The following is a 24,502-nucleotide window of genomic DNA, read 5'->3' as shown; positions in this document are numbered from 1 at the left end:
CTAAGCATCGTGTTTGTTTTTTCTTACCATACCCTTACATTAAGTACATGTAATACATTAATGATATATGCAACATGCCAGTATCAATTTAGACAATTTAGAAATGGAGGGGAGCAGGGGAAATATAACATGATTTATCTGAACACTGTAATTGAAATAATTAAAAAATGAAGAAAATTAATTTAAACATGTGCACAAAATATCGTTTGCATACATAATAAGTTGCAATCAAATTAAACACTGCTTCAATCATCTGAAATGGATTAGAAACTAACACCCCAAGACAAAGGTTCTCTCTCAGGAAGCTTTGTCGAAAACTTTGTATGTTCGAGAATTTCCTTCTTTCTTCATTATGTTTTCCCACATTATAACAACAACCTAGTAAAACGCTAAAAATTATTGTTTTATAGATATTATATAGACGTTATTATCTTTGGACTTAGGACTGGTAAGCAAAATTTAATGTTTTAGAAGAGTTTCGTAGTATTGGAACAATTGAGAGGTTTGTTGTCAGTGTCACCTGCCAAATTTTGAGAGACACCCGTCACACTGACAGTGAACGGATGCTCCTGCGATAGTAGTTCATTTAATGAACGATAATACTTTAGTTGACGACCTTAACCGAACACATCGGTGAACTATTTTGTAAGTATTGGATATAATTTGGCAGATGATTATTACTGGCTATAGAATTTAGATGTAAGAAGACTTGTCTTCATTTTTAACCCAGATTGAACAGATTCCAGAACTTGTAAGTAATCCTTAGTAGAGCAACCCCCTCTAAAAAAAATTGTGCCGTGAGCCTTGTTAGTCTATGGATTTTAGAACCTTACTGTTGCATGCTTCTCTAGTCTAATGGCAAATACAGTGTTGACCTCAGGCCAGCTAAATTACAGGATGTTTTGCCCCATTGTGACATTCCCCCGAACCTGAAATTAACATCTGGAGAAATTGGAGGTGGTTATTGCCATTTGCTCTCTTTATTTGGGGGCTGGGGAATAACAACTTGCCGATTAAAATGTTTATCATTTCTTACTCCAGCTCCATTTTTACATTCGGGATATTGGTGGTGAGCTATGAGCATTGCGATGCGTTGTCTTGCGCAAGGTGGTTTTTTTTTTATATGACGTAAACCATTACCTGTCTTTTTTAACTAATTGCGAGCTTCCAAATATTTATGCACAAGTTCTCGGATGTTGTTCTACAACAGCCATCCCCCCCCCCTTTCAATTTCAAGTTCACTACCATCACAATAGACATATCCAAGAAGGAAGTACAATCTATTTCGAAATTTAGTGTAATTTAATCTATGTCGGCAATTTCTAATGGTGAAAACGTCCTCCGTTCAGTGTATAGCTATTGCTGCTCATGTAAACGTAAAAAAATATCCCCAAAATAGTGACCCAATCGGCTGGTGTGTGCAGCACATCATGTACTCTTGCCAGATCATTGGAGCAGTGATGCATCTAGAAGTCCAACTGCTTATTTTGTGTTTATTTTGCATTTCTGACCATTGTTATTGCAGCAAAGCACTCGTTTTTTTTTTTTTTTGGCGTTTCTCCGGGGAAAAAAACCGGTTTCTCATTGATGTCCCCTACAATTGTCTTTATGTAAGGGGATCCAAAAACTAATGGACGGTTGGTTTGCGCCATTAATAATGGTCAGAAATTCTTAAAAGACAAGATAGAGAGTAGGATAAATATATGGTTATATTTGGCTATAAGTTAAAGTATCATACCTACCAATTACCCTAATTATCGATTCCCAAGTTAGAAGGGGTGGTGTTGTGCTAGGAATATTTGGACGAGAATTTAGGTTACTTGTGTCCTCAAGAAGACATTATTGTTAGTTTTTTTTTTCCTTGCGATTTTCACAAAATAGAAAGACGGTTCTCGGGAGGTGAATCAGATTGTATTGATTACACCATTACTATATTAATTACCGTGATCCGTTTCCTGAGAAAGGAAAGCTGCCATATGTGGTTCTGGTTTACTGGTGCGGCTAAGAAAGGTAGTCAAAAGTACATTGACTATCTGTTGTATATACTTTCAAGGGCAATTTATATATATATATATATATATATATATATATATATATATATATATATATATATATATATACACACACGTTTTTCAAATTTTTAGGTAAAACGTAATGTGTATGGGTTATCTTGGATTTGAATCTTAAGTACTGCAAGACCAGTAACTCCTTAATCTTGGTTATGCTTTGAAATCATTACCAATCAATCCTGAATATTATATTATACCCATATGCTATTTTATGATTTATAGCGTCAAAGTTAATAGTACTAGTGTATTGCACAATGCCATTACGACCTTCAAGAGCTCGTGGGTGATAGGACAACGGTTTCAGATCTGTATTCTGCAGATTGTTTCAAGGCTAATTATCTGCTTAAGCGGCAGTTCTACAGTTTTAAAAAGACACTTTTAAATGAAGGTGTTGTGGGTGGTTATTTCTACGCTATACATTCTGAGTTACTTTTAGTTTAATGGTTTCTTGGTTAAGTGAGGATGTGCTTGGTAGTACGGCCAGCTTAAAGGTATCTGTTTTTTTTATAAATGTAAAATATGTTCGGGACAATGCAATACGCTTCGACAGGAATGGTTAATTTTAATCATTCTGAGAACAAGCGTAGTTTTTTTTTCTAAACCTAGCCAAATTTTTAAATTTTATTAAATACATGATATTTCGCAATACATTTTCGTGTAGCCAGTTTCCTGTGGCGTTGCTTGAAAAGTTAAAAAAGGCCTTATGTTTCGCTTGTTGCTCAACTGTGCCTTGCCTTCAAATTCATTTTTTACATCAATAAGAAAACTTGGTATTTGCGAAAGTCATGTTTGATTTATATTTTGATAGTTTTGTGCATATATTTCACTAAAAAATTTAAGCTAAGCAAGGTAAACACGGCTTCTAGGATAAATTTTTTTTCCAAGTTTTAAGTTATTTTATGGGCGTGACGAGAGCATTTAAAAGTTTTCAGCATAGGCAGTGCAAATGTTTAATACCGATTAATAGTGAATTGGGTTTAACAGAGTAACTCTAACAGGCTAACGAGTTGAAAGTACGTATTGTAAGATCAGAAGAAAAAAAAAATAGGCAGCTTTAAATTGATATACTGAAGCAATTGCCACTTTACTGGCTTACTTGTTTTGCATTATTTTGACTGCTTTGAATAATAGAAGTTTTTTTTCAATTTGCATTTCGATTTCTTCGTTCGTCTCGTATGAGGTTACACCCAGACTTGCTCCTTTTATGTTGTTATTCGTTGTGTTCAAATTCTGTAGGTACTATAATTTTGTGTAGTAAAAATGAGATAATGACGAAATTCCAGTATGAACAAATCTTGAAAATTACTTTAGTGGACACGAATTACGTTCATTGCTATAATGTCATGAATTGACTCTGCTAATTATTTTTAAGTGATTTGTGTCGAAGCAGTGCGTTTGTATTATCGTCAATGAAATGGGCAAACATGGTTAATTAACAAGACACGGCAAGTATCAATAGTGTAACATAGTTCTTTGAAGTTAACCGAGGTATGTTTGCAATAGGAGGGAAGTGTTCCAAGGTCAGATTCAATGAAGAATTTTAAATGTTTTTGTTAGATATGTTGTTCCCGAGGCCTGAAAGATTTAGTTAAATAGCGTAACTAATAATGGCTATTTCCAGTAAATGTTAATTGTTATGTAGAAGTGGCCTGCAGTTTTTTTCTAGGTAAAGACTTTTAATTGATATGTAAGGATTTTGAGAGCCAAAGCTGTAATTGCTAGCCATATTTGTGGAACCTCTTTGGAACCTCCCATATTTCATCTTCAAGTTAATCATTTATTTAACATTATAAGAATATATACTACGTTAAAATGCGAGTTTACACATTAGTCATCAGCTATAGTATTTATGTTATTAGTTTTCTCAATTCCTTAAAGCTCTTCAACTACAAATTGCTAAAAGTTTCGAACAAAACTAGAGGTTTTAACGTTTTCTGAAGCACTTTTATAGAACCTAAGAATGTTTAAGGGATTCATTCAATTAAACATGAATGTTTCATCTGCATTGCTGATTTAACATAGTGTTTTCTTTTCAAAACCTTTTAAAAAGAAAGGAATTATGTTCTAAAATCATTTAAATTCCCACCCGTAATAAAGTCAGATTTGGGAATGTCTGGTGTGAAGGAAAGGAACCATCGGTGTCTTCTTTATTAATTTGTTCATTCTTGCTGTGACTGTACGTAATACTTTCGCAGTTTGCATATTTGTTTTTTTTTATCTACGTTTTCTCGGGTATACTCATGCTTTCACCATACTATCGTTTACTTTCGGTTTATTATCAAGACTGTCATCAACTTTTTTTTTATAATGCAATTTTAATCGGCTTTTTGTCGCTTCTGTCGTTCATTGTATTTTAATAAACCTATTTTAACTTTTTTTTTTTAAATCGTGAGTTATGAACGTACTTAATTCCCACCTCCACCAAAGAGGTTTAATACCTCCTTGACCTCCACCCACCTAATTGTATACAGCTCCTGTTTTCTATTTTCTCTCGTTCTTCTTTCCAATGTAATACAATTTTTACCACTCTATTTCACTCTCATTCCAATTCACCTATTATTTAATTTTGTTACTTTTCGTTTACGTATTTTGTCATTTATATTTCCCTTCATATATGTTGGATGTTATAAAATCACGAGCCATCCAGAAAATTTGTCATACATTATACTGTTAATTTTTGTGCATCAAAATAGCGGCTGTGTTAATTTTCTATGCTCCAGGGCACAGGAGGAGGCTGGGTGTAACTACTGTTTATAAAACATTAATTTTGTGTAAATTCCAAAGTCACCTTTCCGAGGCCAGGTTTTTTTCTGGCTCCTTTTGACCAACTGCTCATTATATATTGTTGAAGATTTACGCAGTGGCTACCTTTTATTTGTCCTTAATTTTATACTATTTTAGTTTTAGTATAATTAATTCTCGTATATTTGAAGGCTCGAGGAGAAACTGTGGAGCACATAAACCTTTGAACACTTAAAATCAAATATAGACAGTAAATTTTGATACCTACATTTATGAATGGTGAAAACCCTTGATAATGAAAAATAAGACGAGCAAATTGTTGGTGATTGGAATTCTGTAATTAAGTTCAGTAGGAAAATGTTTTAACTGCACTATTATTTCAATAAAGTTCGTGGCATTTTCCATCTATTGTGTGTACTTTATTTGTCCGTCTATTTGAAATAGTCATTTTAGTTTTGCGTACACTTAACATTTTAAAGCTGTCATAGCCATGGGTTATTTTTTATAATTTTTGTGTTTTCTCAGTCTATATGCAATTTTGTTGTGGAGAAATAACATCGAATCAACTTTTGTTTATTATAACGGTAATATTCGTAATTACCACCGTCAACGAAGTTGGAAGGAGGTTACCCCTGAGTGTTTGTGTGTGTGTTTGTTTGATTGTGAACAGCTTCCTGACCACAATTATAATAGTAGAATAGTGAAACTTGCAGGGATTAACATATGTTAAAAGCTGGAAATTATTAAATTTTGGAAGGTCAAGGTCACATTCAAGCAAAATGTCCCAATTCACGGAGTCAGCCATAAGTTTGGACATTGGTGTCACGTGATTCAAACTTGGTTCATATTCGAGAGTATGATAATCTACGCAAATTGATACAAAGTTAAGGTAGAGTCCAAGGTCAAGCAAAAGGTCAAATTCCGGTCATCAACCATACGGCCTAAATTTTAATCGCAAAGTAATGAAACTTGCAGGGATTTTAAACTTGTGTAGAGCTTGAAATGATTAATTGATTCTAGGAAAGGACCGCTGGTTTAGAGAAATAAGCTGCGGTGGCGCGACCACTTGGAATGTTTTTGTAGTTTTGTAAGTCTGGTGGGCGAGGGTCTTCTGATGAAACATACTACTTGCTAATGAAATGTTTAAAAGCCAGTGGTGTACGCAGAGAAGAATATGAAATGTATCTATAATTTTAGAAACAATGTTACAGCATAACTTTGCTATTTATTATTCTCAACACTTTAAGCTATATTTTAAAAGCGCGCTCTCTCTCTCTCTCTCTCTCTCTCTCTCTCTCTCTCTCTCTCTCTCTCTCTCTCTCTCTCTCTCTCTCTCTGTGTGTGTGTGTAGGAATTTAGTAAAGTAAGAGCTGAAATTAGCTTCTGGAATGACACTTCATAATCACCGTAAGGCTAATGTAATTTTTAACAATGGCATGCCCGGCTTCTGGTGTGCCGTTCGAGAAAGGTTAATTATTGGCGAAAATGCCACTTCCGTAGTTTTAGTCACTCCAGTACTTTAATGTCGACCCCATCTACTGGAATTAAGCATTTTTAACGAAAAATAAGTTTTTAAATTCTAGTTATTGACCTGAATGTGGGAATATTTTGTGACTGTACTTTTCAAAATGTAGTTTTTGTATAATGTATATTTGATATTTACTTAATTCATGACTGGGCCAAATGACTAACCTGTCCAACAGCTCAGCCCTGTGCCTAAATTTTACTAATCAAAATCCCGTAGGCCCTCTGGGCTTTCATTTTCTTGATATTTTTTTTTCTTTTTTTAAGTTTCCGTAGAAATATACCGTTATTAATGGAGCGTATGTTGCCTTGTATCATAAGCCAAATCCTTTTTGTTCAAGTTAAGTAAAAAGGACCAGCGATATATTTTTGGAAAAGTATTTCAATTAATGCTTAGAAGTCGTAATAATGAGTGACTCAACGCTCACATTTGTCCTCTTCTTAAAACAAAACAAAAAGAAAGTGTTAGTGAAAACTCACTGGTACACATATGTGGTGCTGTCATTTATGAAAGACAATTATATTTATTTTTAATAGTTACAAAAGGTCATAATCAAATTTATGGGTGTTTTAAGCAATAAGTGGTAAATGAGGACAAATATCATTAAACGCTTTAGTTAATCTCATGCTTAACAAAAAATATCTTAACTTTTTGTTTTATTAAAGGTGGTTTATATAGTCTCCCCTTATGTTTTAGGTAGGACCTTAAACATCAGTATATATAGAGCATTACCATGTACATTTGTATTAACTAGATTTCTGGTAAATAGATAAATAAACTAGGGCGACAAATGTCACTCATCCTGTAAATCTAGTTGGGAAGAAACCTTATTGAGGATGGTCTAGTTCCATTTTTCTAGACCAAGGTGATCTTAGTATACCATTTTTATTTTACTTACAAACTGCCTAATGGCAACACTAGAAGTTTCTCTAACCATAATAAAATGAAAAAATTTGTAATGTAATTATTAGTACTTCTCGTACCGTGTTGCTTTACTTCAAACGGGACGGGGTTAAATTTAAGATTTTAGTCCATATGACCCATCATTGGAACCTGGAGAACCATTTAGCGCCCAAGACCAATTTGGGGAAGAATTTTTACTGGGGAAAAATAAAAGGTGAACCTAGTTAGCTACCACAATACATCATTTATATAAAGATAAATTTGTCAGTTTACCCTCAACTTCTATATTTTCTTCTTAATAAGGAAAAAGAAAATGTGTATGTATGAGTGACTGCAGAAAACTTATTTTTCTCTTCTTTTTAGTGCACTTGGAGGTTACTCGTTTGACATTCTGAGAAGCACGATTTTTATATTAATTTTGTTATTAATAATGTCATTGATATTGTTTTTTTTTTTTTTATTATTAGTGAGACAAGTAATCTTGTACGTGGAAATCTTTAAACATATCTATTAAAAACCTCCCCACGGCTCAGAACCATTGAAATTAATACGTTACTTTTTCAATATCTATTGTTCAATGTGATTTATATGCTAAAGATTCAAACGTTGAGTATAATTCTGTTAATGAAATATTTTACTCAATAACCATGGTTTAGGTTAGTATTGAAACGACTGAGCCTCCCCAAGAGCATAATATAAATGTATTGGAGTCTTTTGAAAACCCAGAAAATGCCGATGAATTACCGTCTATGAAGTGAAGAGGTCAAAAGTAATATATATATATATATATATATATATATATATATATATATATATATATATATATATATATATATATATATATATATATATATATATATATATATATATATATATATATATATTTATATATATCATTACTAAAAAGTAAACAAAACCATGACGATTATTTCTTTACTACGTTCAGTCCTCAAGGATAGGCTATATGGGACAGCAGTGCTATTTGGTGATATGATGAATTTCTAACCTTTAGTATATATTTATCACATTCACATAACCTGCGCTCACCTTACCCATTGTTTTTCTCATATGACTTATTTGTGTGTACTAGATTTGAATAGTAAAATCAATTATTGAATTCAGGTGATATATACAGTAAAGTTAGCCTTCATAAAAATAGTGCCTGGTCAGTATGTCTTCTTTGTATTAATTGACTTCAAGTTCTATGTTTTATAGCTAATAATACCCTACTCTAGGTTAAGTGGCTATTGTAGTCTACCTTTTTTATTTTTCAGATTGGGTCTGGAGACACAGGATGTGAACTTGAGAATGTCATCCCACGGACAACCTCTTTATTGTGCATTCATACAGTTTGATAGCACAGAATAGCAGATAAGATTAATATGATTGGGAAAATGCTAAGTGAGCTGCAGTAAATAATCATTGGATCAAATATTTACCCCCATGGTAGGTGTAAAAGACTAGCTATGGTAACTCTTCTAGGGGAAGGTCCCTCCGATATGAAACTGCTTTCTATTGTTAAGATTTGGTAGTACCTGCTACCTACGTACAGTTTCACAAACATTCATGTGTTTGTTCTTCATATTAATTTTATTTTTGTTAATCTGGTTGTTTATGAAGACGTTTTCTAAGGTAGAATTTTTGTTATATCTACAGGAATAGCATAGTCATTTTAAAAATGTTAACTTTCCTTTTCAATAGTGTGTCCGGTTATGATTTTAGCCGATAAAGCATTTAGGATTCAAGTTGGCTTTTAAGATATAACTACTAATGCTAAGGTGTACCACGTTTGATTCTACTAGTTCAAATCGCTAGTATGTATTGACAAGATTGATGAACTGTACACAAAATAACTTATGAATGTACATGGTTAATATTTGTTATTAGTTCCACATACCATTGCTCAGTTTTCAAGTATACATTATTGGTATTCAACTAGTTGAATACTATAGTATTTTTACTACCCTGTATTTTATAAGGATTGGTTATAGATATTTACAGGCAGTAAATGATAATGCATTCATCTATATAGAGGGCATTATATATATATATATATATATATATATATATATATATATATATATATATATATATATATATATATATATATATATATATATATTACCTACAAAGGCTCTTGTATTTTCTCAGAACTTTATGCACTGCATTTTTAGCAGGTAGTAAGTTGTGTTCATGAATGAAATTTACCAAAGCTGATGTTGGTCAAAGCCTTCATAAGTTAGTGGAGATTGTTGAAATGAAATGTATACTATCTACATTGCTGTTGAGTGTTAATTATTTTTTAACATATATTTTTAATATTTCATGTGTTGAAATTCGAGTGGAAATTTGTCAGACTTTGAGGGGAAAGACAGGAAAATATTTCATTGGCAATTTTATTTTTCATGTTACATAAAAAAAAAATCATCGAATTCGTAACATATGCATAGAAAATATGATCTTAAAATTTTATGGTAAATGTTTAATGTATAGGAAATGTGACTTAAAATTGTAATCAATGATAACTTGTTTTTTCAGATTACCCTGTATTTCTGGAGATTCTTCAATGATGGTAATGCGGTAGCTCCTAGAGATCGCGTTTTGGTGAATAATTTGAAAATATCAACCTTCTACAGTACACAAATTTATTTTGGATTAATGGTAAGAACTAAACTTTTTTTTTCTCTTTCAAATACCATGCAATAGGATTCGAGATGGATACATTATACAATATGTGTTTTTCAGGATATGTAAAAGGAGCAAAATGTGTGTGTATTTTCTTTGACATTGCTACACCATCACCACTTTTAGCATTTATTGACTAACTGAAATACTACTTGAATATCGGCATAACTATCAGCGAGACTATCACTACTAAAATTTCAATTGCTACCTTCCCAACTAGAATACCTACTTAACCATTGCAACACCCATTGTAATTAATGATTGGCTATTTTCATGGAAATATTAAATTTTTTTAGGATATATTTAAGTAGATTGAAGCTATAGTAAGGTTTTGTCAGTTATTTGTGCAAATACAGTATAGAACATTAAGTATTACCTCATGCAAGAATTGAACAACTTCAATTCAGTGACTGGCAGGACTACCATGACGTTATCATTATAATACAGAGTTAATTATTCATAGACTGCAAAGGTTTTGTATATATAATTAATCTTCAAATTTTATAAAGTGCCTTATTATTGCTTAATCCTATTTTTGTGTTGTAGGAGGTATTCCTTAAGGCTCTTCAGTGTTCCATCTGCCTAGATTCTTTTTCCTTTAGGGGATACCACCATACATTGCACTTAAGGGGGTCTAGTGTTTCTTAGGACCCTAGTTTCACTTGCTTTATATCTTACTTTACAAAATTGCCACTTCCTTCCTTTCTTCATGCTGCCCAGTGTCTCAATTTTTGTTGTCTATTGCGACTAGTTCAAATATTTCCCAGTTCCGCTTGGTCAGCTATCATAGGAAATACCTTTGCCTGGCAACTTTAAGACTCTTCTTTTTGGCAGGCTGCTGCATCTTGCTGGTGTTGTATAGTCGACTTTTTGAAGAGGGTCATATTTTATTTCAAACACAATTCTTTGATGCTAATTAAGCTACCTGGCATAGTGCTGAAGTAAAACCATTACTAAATCATCAAGAATATTTCCCATGTCAATGACTCCTTAGCTACACAGCAGTGAAGGTTGAAATTCAATCATTCGTAATATGAAATTTTCCTCAAGAAATGTCCTCGCCCCTATTTACTGTCTCAAATACTGTACTAGTATACTGTTCTTCTATACTTGCTCTTTCATCATATCCAAAAGGACAACACTTGACTGTTGCAAGCGTTCCTGGCTCATATCTTTAAAGGAAAACTGTCATGGATATGGCATATTACTGATCAAGTGATGTTCATTGCCAGTGTACAGATTTAATGTTATTTTGGTTTCGGAGCACAGTAAAACGTTGTTGTATCGTTATTTTTTCTCACAATGATTTTCCCTGAGAGACAGTACCTTTAATTTTTAATTGTCACATCTCTGGTATGCAGTAGTGTCCAGTATTGTTAACGCCATCAAAAAGTGCTTTAAAGCCTGGGATTTTCTTAATACAGACCTATTTCTAGATGTTTGATCTTACTGATGTATATCATGTTGATGACGAAAAGTTTGCTCCTGTCTCTACTTTCAGTGGTATGTTTTAAGTATTTTGTCTTCTTACATAAAATTGAAGTTCTTTATCAACAATCTTTACTATTGTACGAACATGAATTTTCAGCCTGTAGGGTATACCTCATGCTCTTCTATTAGTGTACTTTTTCTAACGGTACCATTTAAGATCTACAGTATTGTGTGTAAATGGGATCCTGTTAACTAGGGAAGGTCAGTTAATCAAGGATTCACATACTTTGTTTTGTACTCCTGTGTCATTTTTTAAATTAATTTTATCTTAAGCAAAATTTTAGGTATTCACCTTATAACAAGCTTAAATTAGATCATCAAATAATTGGATGTATGGAATTCTAAAAGACTTTTTATATAATGGTCTGTACAATTATTTTGCTTCTTAGTGTTTTAAGCTTTAAATGAAGCTCCACCCATTTGGGTTTATTCTTCTTTTGTCTTCTTATTCTGTATTGTTGAATCAAAGCATTTGTATAATTCTTCATCTTCTGTATATCCCCCTTTTCTCAGCAGTAACTTCTTTTTAGTTGGGTACTATTTTGTCACCATTCCATTAAGCTTTGAGGGAAGTCCCTCCTAATATCAATCAACCTACCTAGTCGCACAAACCAGGCTACCACTTCCAGTATATATTTCATAAAAATTAATATCTAATTTTCAAAGTGGTAATTTTGGGTTTAGTTTTTCCTTGTACATCCAAATTTCCTAGTCTCCTAATGATATGTTATTTTAATTTCCGACCAGGCTATTAACTTTGATTTCGACTGACATGTTCCACAAGATTAAAGTGTCTTTTGCCTGACGATAACCAACCAGGCCAATTACTTAAATGTCTTTGTCTCTTGATAGAGCGCTTGATGTTTTTACCAAATTAGATAATTCTATTGCTTCCTTCAAATTTATTCCAGAATGCTATTTTTTCAAATACTGTACTGTAGCTACAGCTTTGGGAGCAAGAGTCTACAACATTACAGCATTGCATAGTAAACAGGAATTCCTCACCATCACTTCTGGCCCTATGTTTTTAACCAAAAAAGAAAAGGCTCGTCACAGGCGATATCCTCTTTATATCATGGCCTTATAGTCGGGTGATGCCAATCTATGTCCAGTATCTACCATGTAGGGCATAGGTACAGAGATCCACGACTTTAGAAATTCAGTTTAAAGATAAACAAATGAACAAGCCCCCTACTAGGGCTATCTGTATTCTCATGACATCCGTCATCAAAAAGGTTGATCATATTTCCATTCTTAGGACCCATGATACCAGAAAAATTGCTCTCGGAATTTTTCCTAATGTGAAATTTCAGGGAATTACAGGTTGGTTTGAACACAATGTGTTTATAAGACACTACCTGCAAAATGCAAGTGGTACAAGATGCGTACTTAGTGCTCGGCATATTCGTGGCATCTAAGAGAGGTAAACGGCCCCAAGAGGGAACTTCTTATCCTGGCCCATTTAGAGAATTACCATGGTGGACATCTAGCTCCCTCCCCAGGGATCATGTCTTAAGAGGCGAGTATCAACTTCCTAATTTGTGCTCACCCAGGTTCACATGAACTAATCGTTTGCTTAGTTGGAGATGGTTGTCCGTTATGGTACACGAGTTTACTCTTTCTCTGGTGTTGGTTCTTTGAGACCACATGGCATATTAACACCCCCAAAAAGGTGTTTGTTCCGTAACTGGAATACAAACCTACACTATTTATTCGAGGTATTACTTTCGGCGAAGCTGAAAGGACGAGCTATTAAAATTTTAACGAGGGTTAACTACCCATTCCGCTATTTTAAGGGGGTAGGGGGTTAGCTTGCTACTGCGCCCACTCACACACCTGTGATTTAACTCGCTTTGCTTTTGGCTCAGATGGTGAATGGTCGTTGCCGTTCTTCATCCTTGCCAAGTTATTTTGGACTCCCATTAAGGGGACCTTCCGTCATGGTGTTTGACGTAACTTTAAGAAATCGAAAAGTTTTATTTCTATGTATGCAGAAACATATCGTACATGCTCTCCAGAAGTTTCGGCCAATTATTTTTTTACAAATAATGAAGATAAAGCGGTCTTTAAATGATTGTCATCCTTACTCCGCCATCTGCCTGACTGAGTTTGACAGAAACGTCTTTGCGTGTTTATTTTTGCACATACTGTATATAGCGATTTTTCCACTTATGTTCCGAAATCTCATACATCTGACAGAGGTGGACAGCATTGGTAGAGAGTAGGAGAAGAACAGCCATCGTTTCCAAAGACATATAGAATTTATAATGCATGTGTTAGTTTACTTGCAGTTCGCACGTATATTGTGTTTTCACAACGTCCTCGTGAACTTTATAGCAAGGCTAATACGTATGTCTGAAACATGAATAGGAATTGTGTATTTTGAATTAGAAAAAAAATACAAGACATAGCGGATGGTCCCCTTAGTGCTTTTTGTTTGTGATTTCTCTTTATTAGTGTGTGTGTGTGTTGACTAATGCTGACCATGCGTACCTGCCCTGGACTTGAAGGCCGGCCCTGGGGTACTTTCATGTCGGGCATGGACATCAATCATCACACCCTTTGTCCCGCTCTCAGAGGTCAACTGTGTGATAGTGAAAACAAGTGTTGTAAGTGTCGGGAGTGGTCTGCTGCCTCACAGTGGGAAAGGTTTGGGTGATGGCAGAAGAAGAAGTCAAAGCGGGATATTTCTCCTTCGAGGATTTCTTTGAAAGGGAAAAAACCCAAAGCTGCCTTTTCCGCTTCCCGACCTTCCTCCGAAGCTCCGGCTCGATTGGCCTCTTCCGAGAGACCGTAGAGTAGTAGCTTGGGCCCTTTAATTGATGGTCAACCCAGTCCTCGAGAGATGGTGTTGCTTCCCCTAGTGGAGCAGACCCACCTCTTGCCTTGGGTGAGGCCTTGTCTTTCTCCTTTTGTACACGTGTGGTCATCTTTGGGGCTTTCGGGTCCGCCCTCCAAGGAGTCCTTGCTGCTGCTCATCACCCGTGGTGCTAGTGTGCAGCCTTCCTCAACTTCGGATGTGGATCCTCTGTTGTACGTTGACATAGTGGTGTCCGAGGCATCTTATGCTACTGCTGCCAATGCCCTTGCCTCTTCACACTCTTCAGCTGTTGCTGCTGACTGGGCTTCCCCCGTTACTGATCATCCTTCAAGGGGGAAGCAAAGTCTTTCATCCGTCTCTCATGCAATTGTTTGAAAGTAGTTCAATCATAAAGATTTCCATGCGGAGATCTCCTGCATCTAAAGATCAGCTTGATGATCCATCGGCCCCCAGGGGGTGTCATCGATCTTGCAGAGCTTGCCTTTGCCCTCTGCTTCACCCTCTTCTTCACAGCCTTTCCCTGAGAGGAGCATCCTCTTCCGTCTTCTTCTGGCCCCTGACCTTTGCCCATTCCTTAACCTTCTCCTGACGACGCTGCCACTAGTCCTTGGACTTAGGCCTTGGACTCTTCTGTGGATCGCTCACGATCCCCTTTGGAGGATGTCCGCCCTTCTAAAAGGCACATCCCTGTTCCTGCATCGTGCCAACCTTCTGACCTGCCTTCTCCGTTCCTGTCTCGTGATGTTTCAAAACACCACACTCCTCGCCATGGAGAACGCGCCTTCCTTCACAGCGTTCCAGACCTTCGGCTGGGCGCCAGCACTCGTCAGCGCACCAGGGTTTGCCAACATCTTGTCAGCACTTTTCAGGACGCCAGCGCTCTCCTGCGTTTCAGCGTTCTACAATGGCCCAGCAACCTCCTGATCGCCAGCGCTCTCTCCAGCACGTTCTTGCCATTGAAAGCACCAGCATTTGCCGGCTCGCCAGCTTATCTACGAATGCCAGCGCACCTACGCTCACTAGCGCGACAGCGCTCTCCTGCGTGTCTGGGCTCTCCTACTCGTCAGAGCTCTCCCGCACATAAGCGTTCTTCAGCTCGCAAACGCTCTCCTACGCATCAGCTCTCTCCAGCTCACAAGCGTTCTCCTTTCTGCCAGTGCTTTCATTTCCGCCAGTGCTCGCCTCTGCACCTGCGCCTGCCTGCACACCAGTGTTCTTTGGCTCGCCAACACTTGCCTGCGCTCCCCTGCTCGCCAGCATTCGCCTGCTCACCAGTGCCCTCCTGCTCACCAGTGCCCTCCTGCGCAGCACTTTCCGGCTCGCCAACGCACCAGCACTTTCCTGCGCACTTGCACAACAGTCAAAAAGAACATATGGGCAAACTTTTTGACAGTTCACCATCGCCCCATTCCCCTCCTCGCAAATGCCTTACAGTGCGGCCGCCGGGAAAAGGAGGAATAGGCTCCACAGAAGAGTTCAAGATTCTGAAGATTCCATCTTTGAAGGCGGACCCACCACATCAACCATCGGTCGAGACTCCTCACAGGGATCCAATGATCCCTTTCTCTTCAGGGGCTCTCTCTGATAGTGCCACTGTCAGCAGACAGCCTTGGTTCAGTGTCATGGTCAGAGCAGTTGTGCAAGCCTTCGGACCTGCTTTATCATCTCGCTCTTCAGAGACCTCACAACATCCGACGGCATCAGCAGATTTCCTGCAAAGAAGCTTGGCTGCCTCTCCCTTGAGGAGAAAAAGAGGAGTCTCAGACGCGTTAACATCCCCTGGGGTGAAACCAACTGCTGTTATGCCTTTGAGGCCTGTCCCCTCCTGACTTGCCCTCCAGACGCTCTCATGCCTCACCTCTGTCGAGGCAGTCCTGTGATGTTTGAATATCCTCTTTTCCACCTTAGAGAAAAATTCTCCTCGCACAGACAGTTCTCCTCCAACGGCAGATGTCTGGCAGGACAACTCTATCCAGCCTAAGATGCTGGAGTCCTATCTCCTTCCCCGGAAGGAATCAAAGGACTCTAAGACACTTCCAAAGTCCTCTTCAAAGATCTCCAGGCCTTTAGGAACCACCAATCACTCTAGGAATGTTCACGACCCACCCCGAGAGGAGCTCTCTGGGGTGGAAGGAGGAGACTTCGTTGCCAGTCCCACTTCAGAGGGGAAGCAGGAGGAGTCAACATACCTTCTAGCAAGTCCTGACTCTCACCTGGGTACTCAATGGGTTTACCGACCTGCAGATAACCCCCATGAGAAGGCAAAGACACTGTCTTGTAGTACCTGTACCACAGAGTAGTTTTTCTTGAAAGCTAGGGATGTTCCAATGCCCCTGACGTCAGAATGCAGCCTTGCACTGGTCTCGAGGAAAAGGTCACAAAGTATGCCATGCAGGCTACTTCGTGGCTTGATCTTTGGTTGGGGACCCTAGAAACGTTGGTGCGAACCGAGGATTTTTCCAAGGAACGCACCGGGAAAGCTATGGAAACTTTCCTACTCTGGCACTTGCACCATCGAGTTTCTCGTCCATAAAGTCTCGAACTTATGGGGGAACACCATCCTGAAACGTCGGGATGTTGTGGCAGAGATATTCCATCAGCAGGTCCCGAATGCCGAAATTGCTAGGCTCAGGAACTCCTCTCTTGAGGGATCCTCTCTTGAGGGATCCTCTCTTTCTGGGCCAAAAGACATGGAACATGCTGAGAGATAGATAACAAGACAGCAGTGAAGACGGTGGTGTCTAAGAAGTCCTTTCCGACCAAGGACAGGAAAGGCACCAAGTCCTTAAGGGGAGGAAATTTTCCTAGAGGGAGCGGCCGAGGCCACATATGCTATGAGAGGCATTTCCCCCGCTTGTCCACCAGAGGGGAGGATGCCTACAAAGTTGCTGGGACAGGTAGAAGTAACTCGGGGCCAAACCCTGGACAGTCTCCCTGATTTGTTCAGGGTATCTCATCCCGTTCACAACATCTCTCCCTCCACTGATCAGGAATCCAGTGTCAATAGACTCTTTTGCCATGGGATCAGCAAAGGGGCTAGCCCTCCGGGCAGAAGTCCAGACCCTGTTGAAGAAGGACACTCTCCAGGAGGTCCTCGAGTCCCCAGGCTGCTTCAGTCGACTCTTCTGAAATAGGCGTCTGGAGACCAGTAATCGACCTCTCGGCTCTGAACAAGTTTGTCAAGCAAACTCAGTCTAGCATAGAGACGGCAAACTCCGTCAGACAAGCAGGAAGACCACAGGAGTTCATATGCACACTGGACCTAAAGGACGCGTAGTTCCAGACACCAATCCATCCGTCTTCAAGGAAGTACTTACGATTCAGCATAGACAACAAGAAATGCCAGTTCAAGGTGCTGTGCTTCGGTTTTTTCCACAGCACCTCAAGTCTTCACCAGAATGTTCACCCTAGTGTCTTCTTGGGCACACAGGATTGGCATCCGTCTCCTCTGTTATATGGACGACTGACTAAATCTAGCGGACTCGGTGTCAACCCTTTTACAACACAAAGACAAACTTCTGAGGTTTTGCCAATATCTGGGGATCATGGTAAACCTCGAAGTCCTCCGTGCTTCCTACACACTGACTGGTATACTTAGGCATGATATGAGACACCAATCTTGCTGCTAGTTGACCTGTTACAAAAATGCCATAATTCTCTTAGATGTATTACATTACAACAAAGACAGCATTATTAATCTTGCATGTGTTTACTGTTGAATGGTTCTGGTTACAGCTCATTTTTCCTGTGCATACACTGAATAGTCTGGCATATTCTTTCCGCATTCTCTTCTGCACTGTAGTTGTTCAGTGGCTACTTTCCCCTTAGTAAGGGTTGAAGAGAGACTTTAGCTGTGGTAAGTAGCTCTTCTAGGAGGACATTCTAAAATCAAAAAATTGTTTAGAGGTTTAGTACCATAGCCTTTGTACCATGGTCTTCCAGTGTCTTAGGGTAGAGTTTCCTTGCTTGAGGGTACACTATTCTATCTTATTTCTTTTCCTCTTGTTTTTTTTTAAAGCTTTTAGTTATATATGAAAGATTTATTTTTGTCCTGAATGTTCTTAAAATATTTTAATTGATCATTACTACTTTTGTAGTTTTATTTCGTTTCCTCACTGGGCTGTTTTCCCTGATGGAGCTTCGTCTTACAGCATTTTGCTTTAACAACTAGGGTTGTAACTAAATAAGTAATAATAATAATAAATGACCTTTGCCAGTTAACTTGTGACAACAACCAGGGTCTTTGATGCTGAATTCTATGCTAGAAAAAGCAGCTTGGGAGATCATTTGTAAACCAATGATTTGTATCTATGAAACAACTTGTTTTAATGTGAAATTTGTTTAGTATTATTTAGGGTTTATAGGATATTTAATGTACTGTATATCTTTAGTCTTAATAATTCTTTAATAATGGATTATGGGTTGTGTGCCTATGGCTATATTCTTTAAATGAGTTATATGATAAATTTAGCTTAATTAGATTTGCAAATATGCTTAAGCCTATCAAATTTATCTTATGTTTAAAGAAGTGTACCATAATTAAATTCATTAAGTGTTGATGATTTTTTTCTGGTTACACTGATATTTGATTGGGGTATAGTACAGTACACAAATTCTTCCATGGCTTGCCAGATACTGTACAGAATCGTTAAAAATGGTTTACCTGAATATAATATTAAATAAGGCTGAATAGTGCTAAACATTATTTTTGTGTATAAAAGGTTTTGTTAATTTTTAATTTTGTATATGGAATATTAAAATCTCTTAAAATATTTTGTAAAGAGAAATATTTAAATATGAAGGATCTTTAGCCTTTATATTTAGTCTTAACTATATCCTGAGAACCCTTACTATCTTGCTTTCAGAAGTACAGCCTTGCTATCCTGCTTTCATAGACTTGGAACTATGGGGTGACAATTTTGCTTTTGATTAATACTGCTATTTTTCCTTGTTGGAGCCCTTGCTTTTCCAATTAGGGTTGTGGCTTGGCTAGTAATAATAATAATACTGTAATCATAATATTTATAAACATATGATTATATGGCATTTCCAGTGATAATAGGCATAGTGTTCTCAAATGTCATGCAAGTTGTATGGAAGGTATAAAGTAGCTTTTTAAAGTAGCATGACTAGACATCATCTAACATGGAAATTTATTGCATATCTCATTTTCAAAGTGCTATTCTTTGATTGATTTATATAAAGATAGTGGACAAATTAGTTGACAGGTTTCATTTTAATAACAAGCAGTGAACTTATGTATTTTTTTCTTCATGTTATATTGTTTATTCTATTGCTTCGTTATGCAGTTAGGTTCTTCAAAGGTTTTTATTTGTAAATTTTGATTGTCAGTACCCACTCAAGTACAGCCATACTTTTAATATATTATTTCATAGCCATGCAATAAACTTGCCTAAATCTTTGGAAATTTCATGACTATGGAGTTGTAAAGTAAAGAATTTAGGTTTCTTTATGAATATACTATCCATAAGAAAAAAGCTGCACAATATTCAATGATTTTATTATTGAAGACTCCGCTTGTTTCTATAATAATACTTACATTCACACCCATTTTACTCTATCTAGTTTTTTATTTTTCATTCTATTTTTCAGTTCACATTTAATATATTTTATATTGTTTATTGACTATTTTATTTACAGTTTGCTGCTATTAATTTTTCAACAAAATTTTAAAGATGTTTAAGAAGATTTGCTAATACCTGAACAATCAAATTGAAAGGTAGTAACTGAAAGATACTGATTTTAAAGCAACCAAATTGAAAGGTAGCAATTGAAAGATACTGATTTTAAAAAGATTTAATTATGTAAAAATCAATTCTATCCAAGGGTCCCATAGTCAGCAATTCGTAACTAATACAGAGTACTGTGTGGTTGTAATAATTTTTAAAACTATTTTCTCCATTAGCTTTCTGCTTTTGATTGTTTAGTTTTGTGGATTTTGAGATTATAGGATTGTACATGACCAGCATAGATAGTGATTTGTATATTTTATATAAACTCATTGTTTGTTCTTCTTGCAGGGGCATCAGGACAGTGTACGCTGGTTTCTACATGCGATTAGTTCACAGCTACGTTGTCATATCACTGGAAGAAAGATTAAGATATGAGAATTACAAGTGGCAGTGGATCAAACAGTTAAAATTCTCAGCCAATAACACCTTCTTATGTATATGACATTGGCCTGGAAGTTCTTTTTCTCCTCTATACATCATTTAAGTCTGAAAAGGCTGTAAAGGATATAAACTACACAACGGAAGAAGTAATTCAGGGGCAGACATATTCTCTCCACTATCATCACAAAGTTCATAATTGGACAGAGTAAGGAATTGAGAACTACCACCATTCAGGTCTTCAAAGCTTGATTTTGAGACAAGGTTGTGTTGTCAAGGGCCCACCGACTTCATCAACCTCCATTGTCTTCCACAAGAAAAAAAAAAAAAATAAAATAGTACTGTGGAAGAGAAAATGTCCCATCTCCTGAAAGTAGATCTGGGTTTGCTGAATCCCTTAAATTGTGTATGGGGTATGAAGTGGAATCCTAACAAAACACAAATCATACTTTAAGTAGTTCAAGGACAGTGGCTCCTCAACATCTGGATCTCAGCATTGATAATGTTTCTTTAACTTTGTACAGACACTTAAAGCTTCAGGTGTGATTCTCGACAGCAAATTTACTTTTGAGAAATGCAATAGTTCCATGTGGTCTACATCTTAGTCTTCTCTAGGACGAAAGAGGAACATTTGAGACGCGTCCACGCCGTGCTGAAAAGCCTTCAGGGGAACATTCGGCGCCGAGAGGGTGGACTTCCTCTGTCAACATATATCCACAGCAGGCATGAAGCCCACACCAACCAAGGGCGACGCCGTGAAAACCTTCTCTACCCTAACAACCATCTGGCACCTTCAAGAGTTTTTGGTGATGGTAAACTCCAACCGTCGCTTCATCCCCAACATTGCCCACATCCAGATTCCCCTCAACGACATCCTGAAGGGAAAAGCCAAGGAGCTCGTCTGGGGTCCCCTGCAGCAACGCGCCTTTGACAGGACGGAGGCAGCCCTCGCCAAAGCCACCACCCTGGATGATGACAATGCCCCCGTGAAGTCGACCACCGACGCCTGCGGTGCTGTACTCTAACAGATCGTCAACGGTTACCGGCAATCCTTTTCCTTCTTCAGCAAGAAACTCAAACCCGCGGAAACCAGGTACAGCATGTTCAACAGGAAGCTCCTCGCTGTCCGCCACTTCAGATACATGCTTGAAGGAACCCCCTTCACTATGGCAAGCCCCTGATCCAAGCTTTCGCGAAGTTTTCAGACAAATGATCCTCTCGCCAACTACACCTGGCAGCCATCGCAGAATTCGGCTGCACTATCAGCTCTGTACCGGGTAAGAAGAACCCTATCGACAACGCCCTTTCCTGGATCGAGATCAACGCGGTCCACCTGGGAATAGACTACGTAAACATCACCGTAGAACAGCAAAAAGACCCAGAAGCTAAGACCATCGTACGACAGCATCAACGTTACAAATGAAGTATATAACCCCTCCGATCGGCAGGGGGAAACCATCCTCTACAACACCAGCTAGATAGCTTTCAAGCCCCTGGATTCCCGCCTCCTGTAGAGGGAAGATCTAAGATGTCACCCATGGATTACCACACCCCTCGGATCGCACTACATCCCGTCTCTTATCCAAGAAATTCATCTGGCCAGGAATCAAGAAAGACGTCCGTGAGTGGGCAAGAACCTGCATTAACTGCCAGACGAGCAAGGTCAACCACCATACTGAGTCGGCAATTTTCCCCCTCAAAGAGATGGTTCGGACACATCCACGTGATCGCCGTTGGACCTCTGACACCTTCAGGTTCTGCAAGATACTTCCTGACGATCATTGACCGCTCCACTAGATGGTTAGAAGCAACTCCGATGTCCGAAGCAACCACCCATGCCTGCCCCGAAGCTCTCCTGCCGAGTTGGATCAGCCGCTTCGGTGGCCCCGACGATATCACGACGAAGCGAGGTTCCACTTTCTTGTCAAAGACTGATGGACCGAGGTTCTGCATTCTTGTCAGAGATCTGGCTCTCTCTGGCAAACCTGATGGGAACGACACTCCACAGCAACACGGCATACTGTACAACCCTGCAGCGAACGGCATGGTCAAGAGAGCTCATTGCACACTCGTCAGCCCTGATGACGAGATATACGGACGAACATTGGAAAGCGCGACTCCCCTGTGTCCTCCTTGGCCTTCGCACCGCTACCAGGGCAGATGGCGAACCTTCTCCTGCGGAGACGGTTTATGGCGAGGCACTTAGTCTCTGGCGAGTTCTTCCCTGCAACTACCGACAACACCAAGCTGGATCGCCTGAGAGAAATTGCCGGTAAATTCAGACCATGCCTGGAAACATACGAGGACAGGACCAGACACTTCACGCCCAAGAACTTAGACGACTGTGACTTGAGCCTTCATCCTTAGGAGATTGCCAGAAGAACAGCCAAATCTTCTTCTTTTAAGTCCACGGACAAGGAGATTGGGTGACAATCTACCGATTAAAACCAGCGTACCTTAAAGTAACAAGAAGATCACCGCGGGCCCTGTTTGACCCAGGATTCCGCCTCAGTACAAATCATCCACCAGATGGGAGAAAACCACGCAATGACAGGGGAAAAACTATTCCTCTTTAGCAGAGCAACCTGCCCTACACTCAAGCACCAGAGGGGAATTATGTTGCCCTCCCCGATACAGGAATTAAATGTATCGACCATCTCCGATGCCCGCTGTCTGGGGGGGGGGGGGGGGGTGACTCGTTAGGACATCATCTTACCTACTGTTTCTCCTCCCCCTCGACTTTTTCTGTATGTCGCAACTTTATTATTCCACACAGTGGATGGATGTTTGTATAACAATTATTGCGCTCTTTGAGAGCTTTATTTTCATGAATAATGTGTATTTCATTAGGCTACTGCCTTGGTATTTATAATTTATATTTGAAAGAAAACGCTAATGAATTTGGTGATTGGAAATGTTTCCCTCCCAGGCTACTTATACGTCCACACACTAATATAGTGACTGTTGCATGTTCAGTAAATTGTCAACCTCTCTCTGCTTGTCTTGTTACTATGTCCTGTAAGAGCAATATGTAAATATTTGAAGAGAACCCATTACAGATCTTAGGCCTAAAATCTCCAATTTTTTTGTGAGCAATCCGCTCCAAAAAGAAAGTCTCCAAAACCACTTTCTTTCTGATTGAGACAAATTAAAGTATTATGAGAGCTCATAAATCCTCAGGAGATGCATCTTCAGAGTCCCCCTTGAACACATGGGCCTGCCACAATCATAGCATTTCACAGAAACCACTTGGTAGCGTAAGTTCTAAAAGCAGGAGTTTGAAATAGACAAACCGATATTACAAACAACTACCTTAAAGATTGCACACACCGGTCCTTAGACCCTTTTCTATAGGGTCTAGTGTTGCTGCACAACAAATATTAAAAATGGGAGCCAGATCATGTCCTTAAATAAACACCTCTACCTTCTTAATACAAAATTGCCGGTATCCCACCTGCCCCATATCAGACTTTCAAAAGTACCATAAACTGGAAAGAATAAACAAATTAATGACCCTAGGCACCCTCTCCACAATCATCAGGAAGCAAGGTAAAGGCCAAAATCCTACAAAAGTGGATGGACTGAACCAATCCATGCAGCTGCTCACAGGCTAGAGAAGTGGCGGGAAAGTGACCAACGCCATCCAATGAGGCACAGGCCTGCCCAGCTGTACAACCCTTACCGGGAATGATTGGGTAATCCTAAACAGAGCAAGGGTAAAAGATGACAAAACTTGAGATAACCACCACCAATGGGGATTAGCCACCAACCCTGAATGCCTATGTAGAGCAACATCACAAACAATGGGACACATCCTACGATAACACCCTCCTGTGGGCTGACTTTGCTGTGATAAGGCATGATGATTATTCTGGAAAAAGTGGACAAAGCTTGTTTGAGAAATATACATTCATAGGTAACCAAGACATACCTAAAAGTCATAGCGTACCAATACAGTGAGGTTTATGAACTAGGAGATTTCAGGCCATAAATGTTTTTAAGGCATTTACAGTATATAATTGATGGGATTGTGATAACATAAGCAATTATGTATAAGCACAACTTTATACATTATTTATGAGCTTGAGGTTAAGTTCAATAAAGTTATCACATAAAAACTACCTTACACTTGAAG

At 38.3% G+C, this 24,502-nt stretch overlaps 1 protein-coding gene and 1 long non-coding RNA gene across 8 annotated transcripts in view; one reads left to right on the top strand and one right to left on the bottom strand.

Moving 5' to 3' along the window:
- The first annotated feature begins 513 nt into the window (after window positions 1-513).
- On the top strand, window positions 514-23,252 carry LOC137616471 (uncharacterized). 4 transcript variants are annotated; one of them, XM_068346274.1, is made up of 4 exons: window positions 524-645; window positions 8,514-8,685; window positions 9,778-9,900; window positions 20,278-23,252. In XM_068346274.1, exon 4 carries the CDS (start codon window positions 21,896-21,898, stop codon window positions 22,571-22,573), a length of 678 nt encoding a protein of 225 aa, XP_068202375.1. In that variant the 5' UTR covers window positions 524-645; window positions 8,514-8,685; window positions 9,778-9,900; window positions 20,278-21,895; the 3' UTR covers window positions 22,574-23,252. The 4 variants fall into 4 exon arrangements, with proteins under 4 accessions (XP_068202376.1, XP_068202375.1, XP_068202377.1 ...); XM_068346276.1 differs by lacking the exon at window positions 524-645 and adding an exon at window positions 2,501-2,560; XM_068346275.1 differs by lacking the exon at window positions 8,514-8,685 and having other exon boundaries at window positions 514-645.
- Window positions 19,829-24,502, bottom strand: part of LOC137616472 (uncharacterized) — a 500,855-nt gene continuing 496,181 nt past the window's right edge. For all 4 annotated transcript variants that reach the window (XR_011039434.1, XR_011039432.1, XR_011039435.1 and 1 more), the window contains one exon: window positions 19,829-20,341. This is a non-coding gene — a long non-coding RNA (uncharacterized lncRNA). The remainder of the gene's footprint in view (window positions 20,342-24,502) is intronic.

This window comes from Palaemon carinicauda, chromosome 22, assembly GCF_036898095.1.
Source record: "Palaemon carinicauda isolate YSFRI2023 chromosome 22, ASM3689809v2, whole genome shotgun sequence".
NCBI lineage: Eukaryota > Metazoa > Arthropoda > Malacostraca > Decapoda > Palaemonidae > Palaemon > Palaemon carinicauda.
This window is presented reverse-complemented; position numbering and strand designations above follow the sequence as displayed.

Excerpts from the sequence above, each read along its gene's own strand:
- LOC137616471 (XM_068346275.1), top strand. The coding sequence starts at position 21,896 with ATGTCACCCATGGATTACCACACCCCTCGGATCGCACTACATCCCGTC.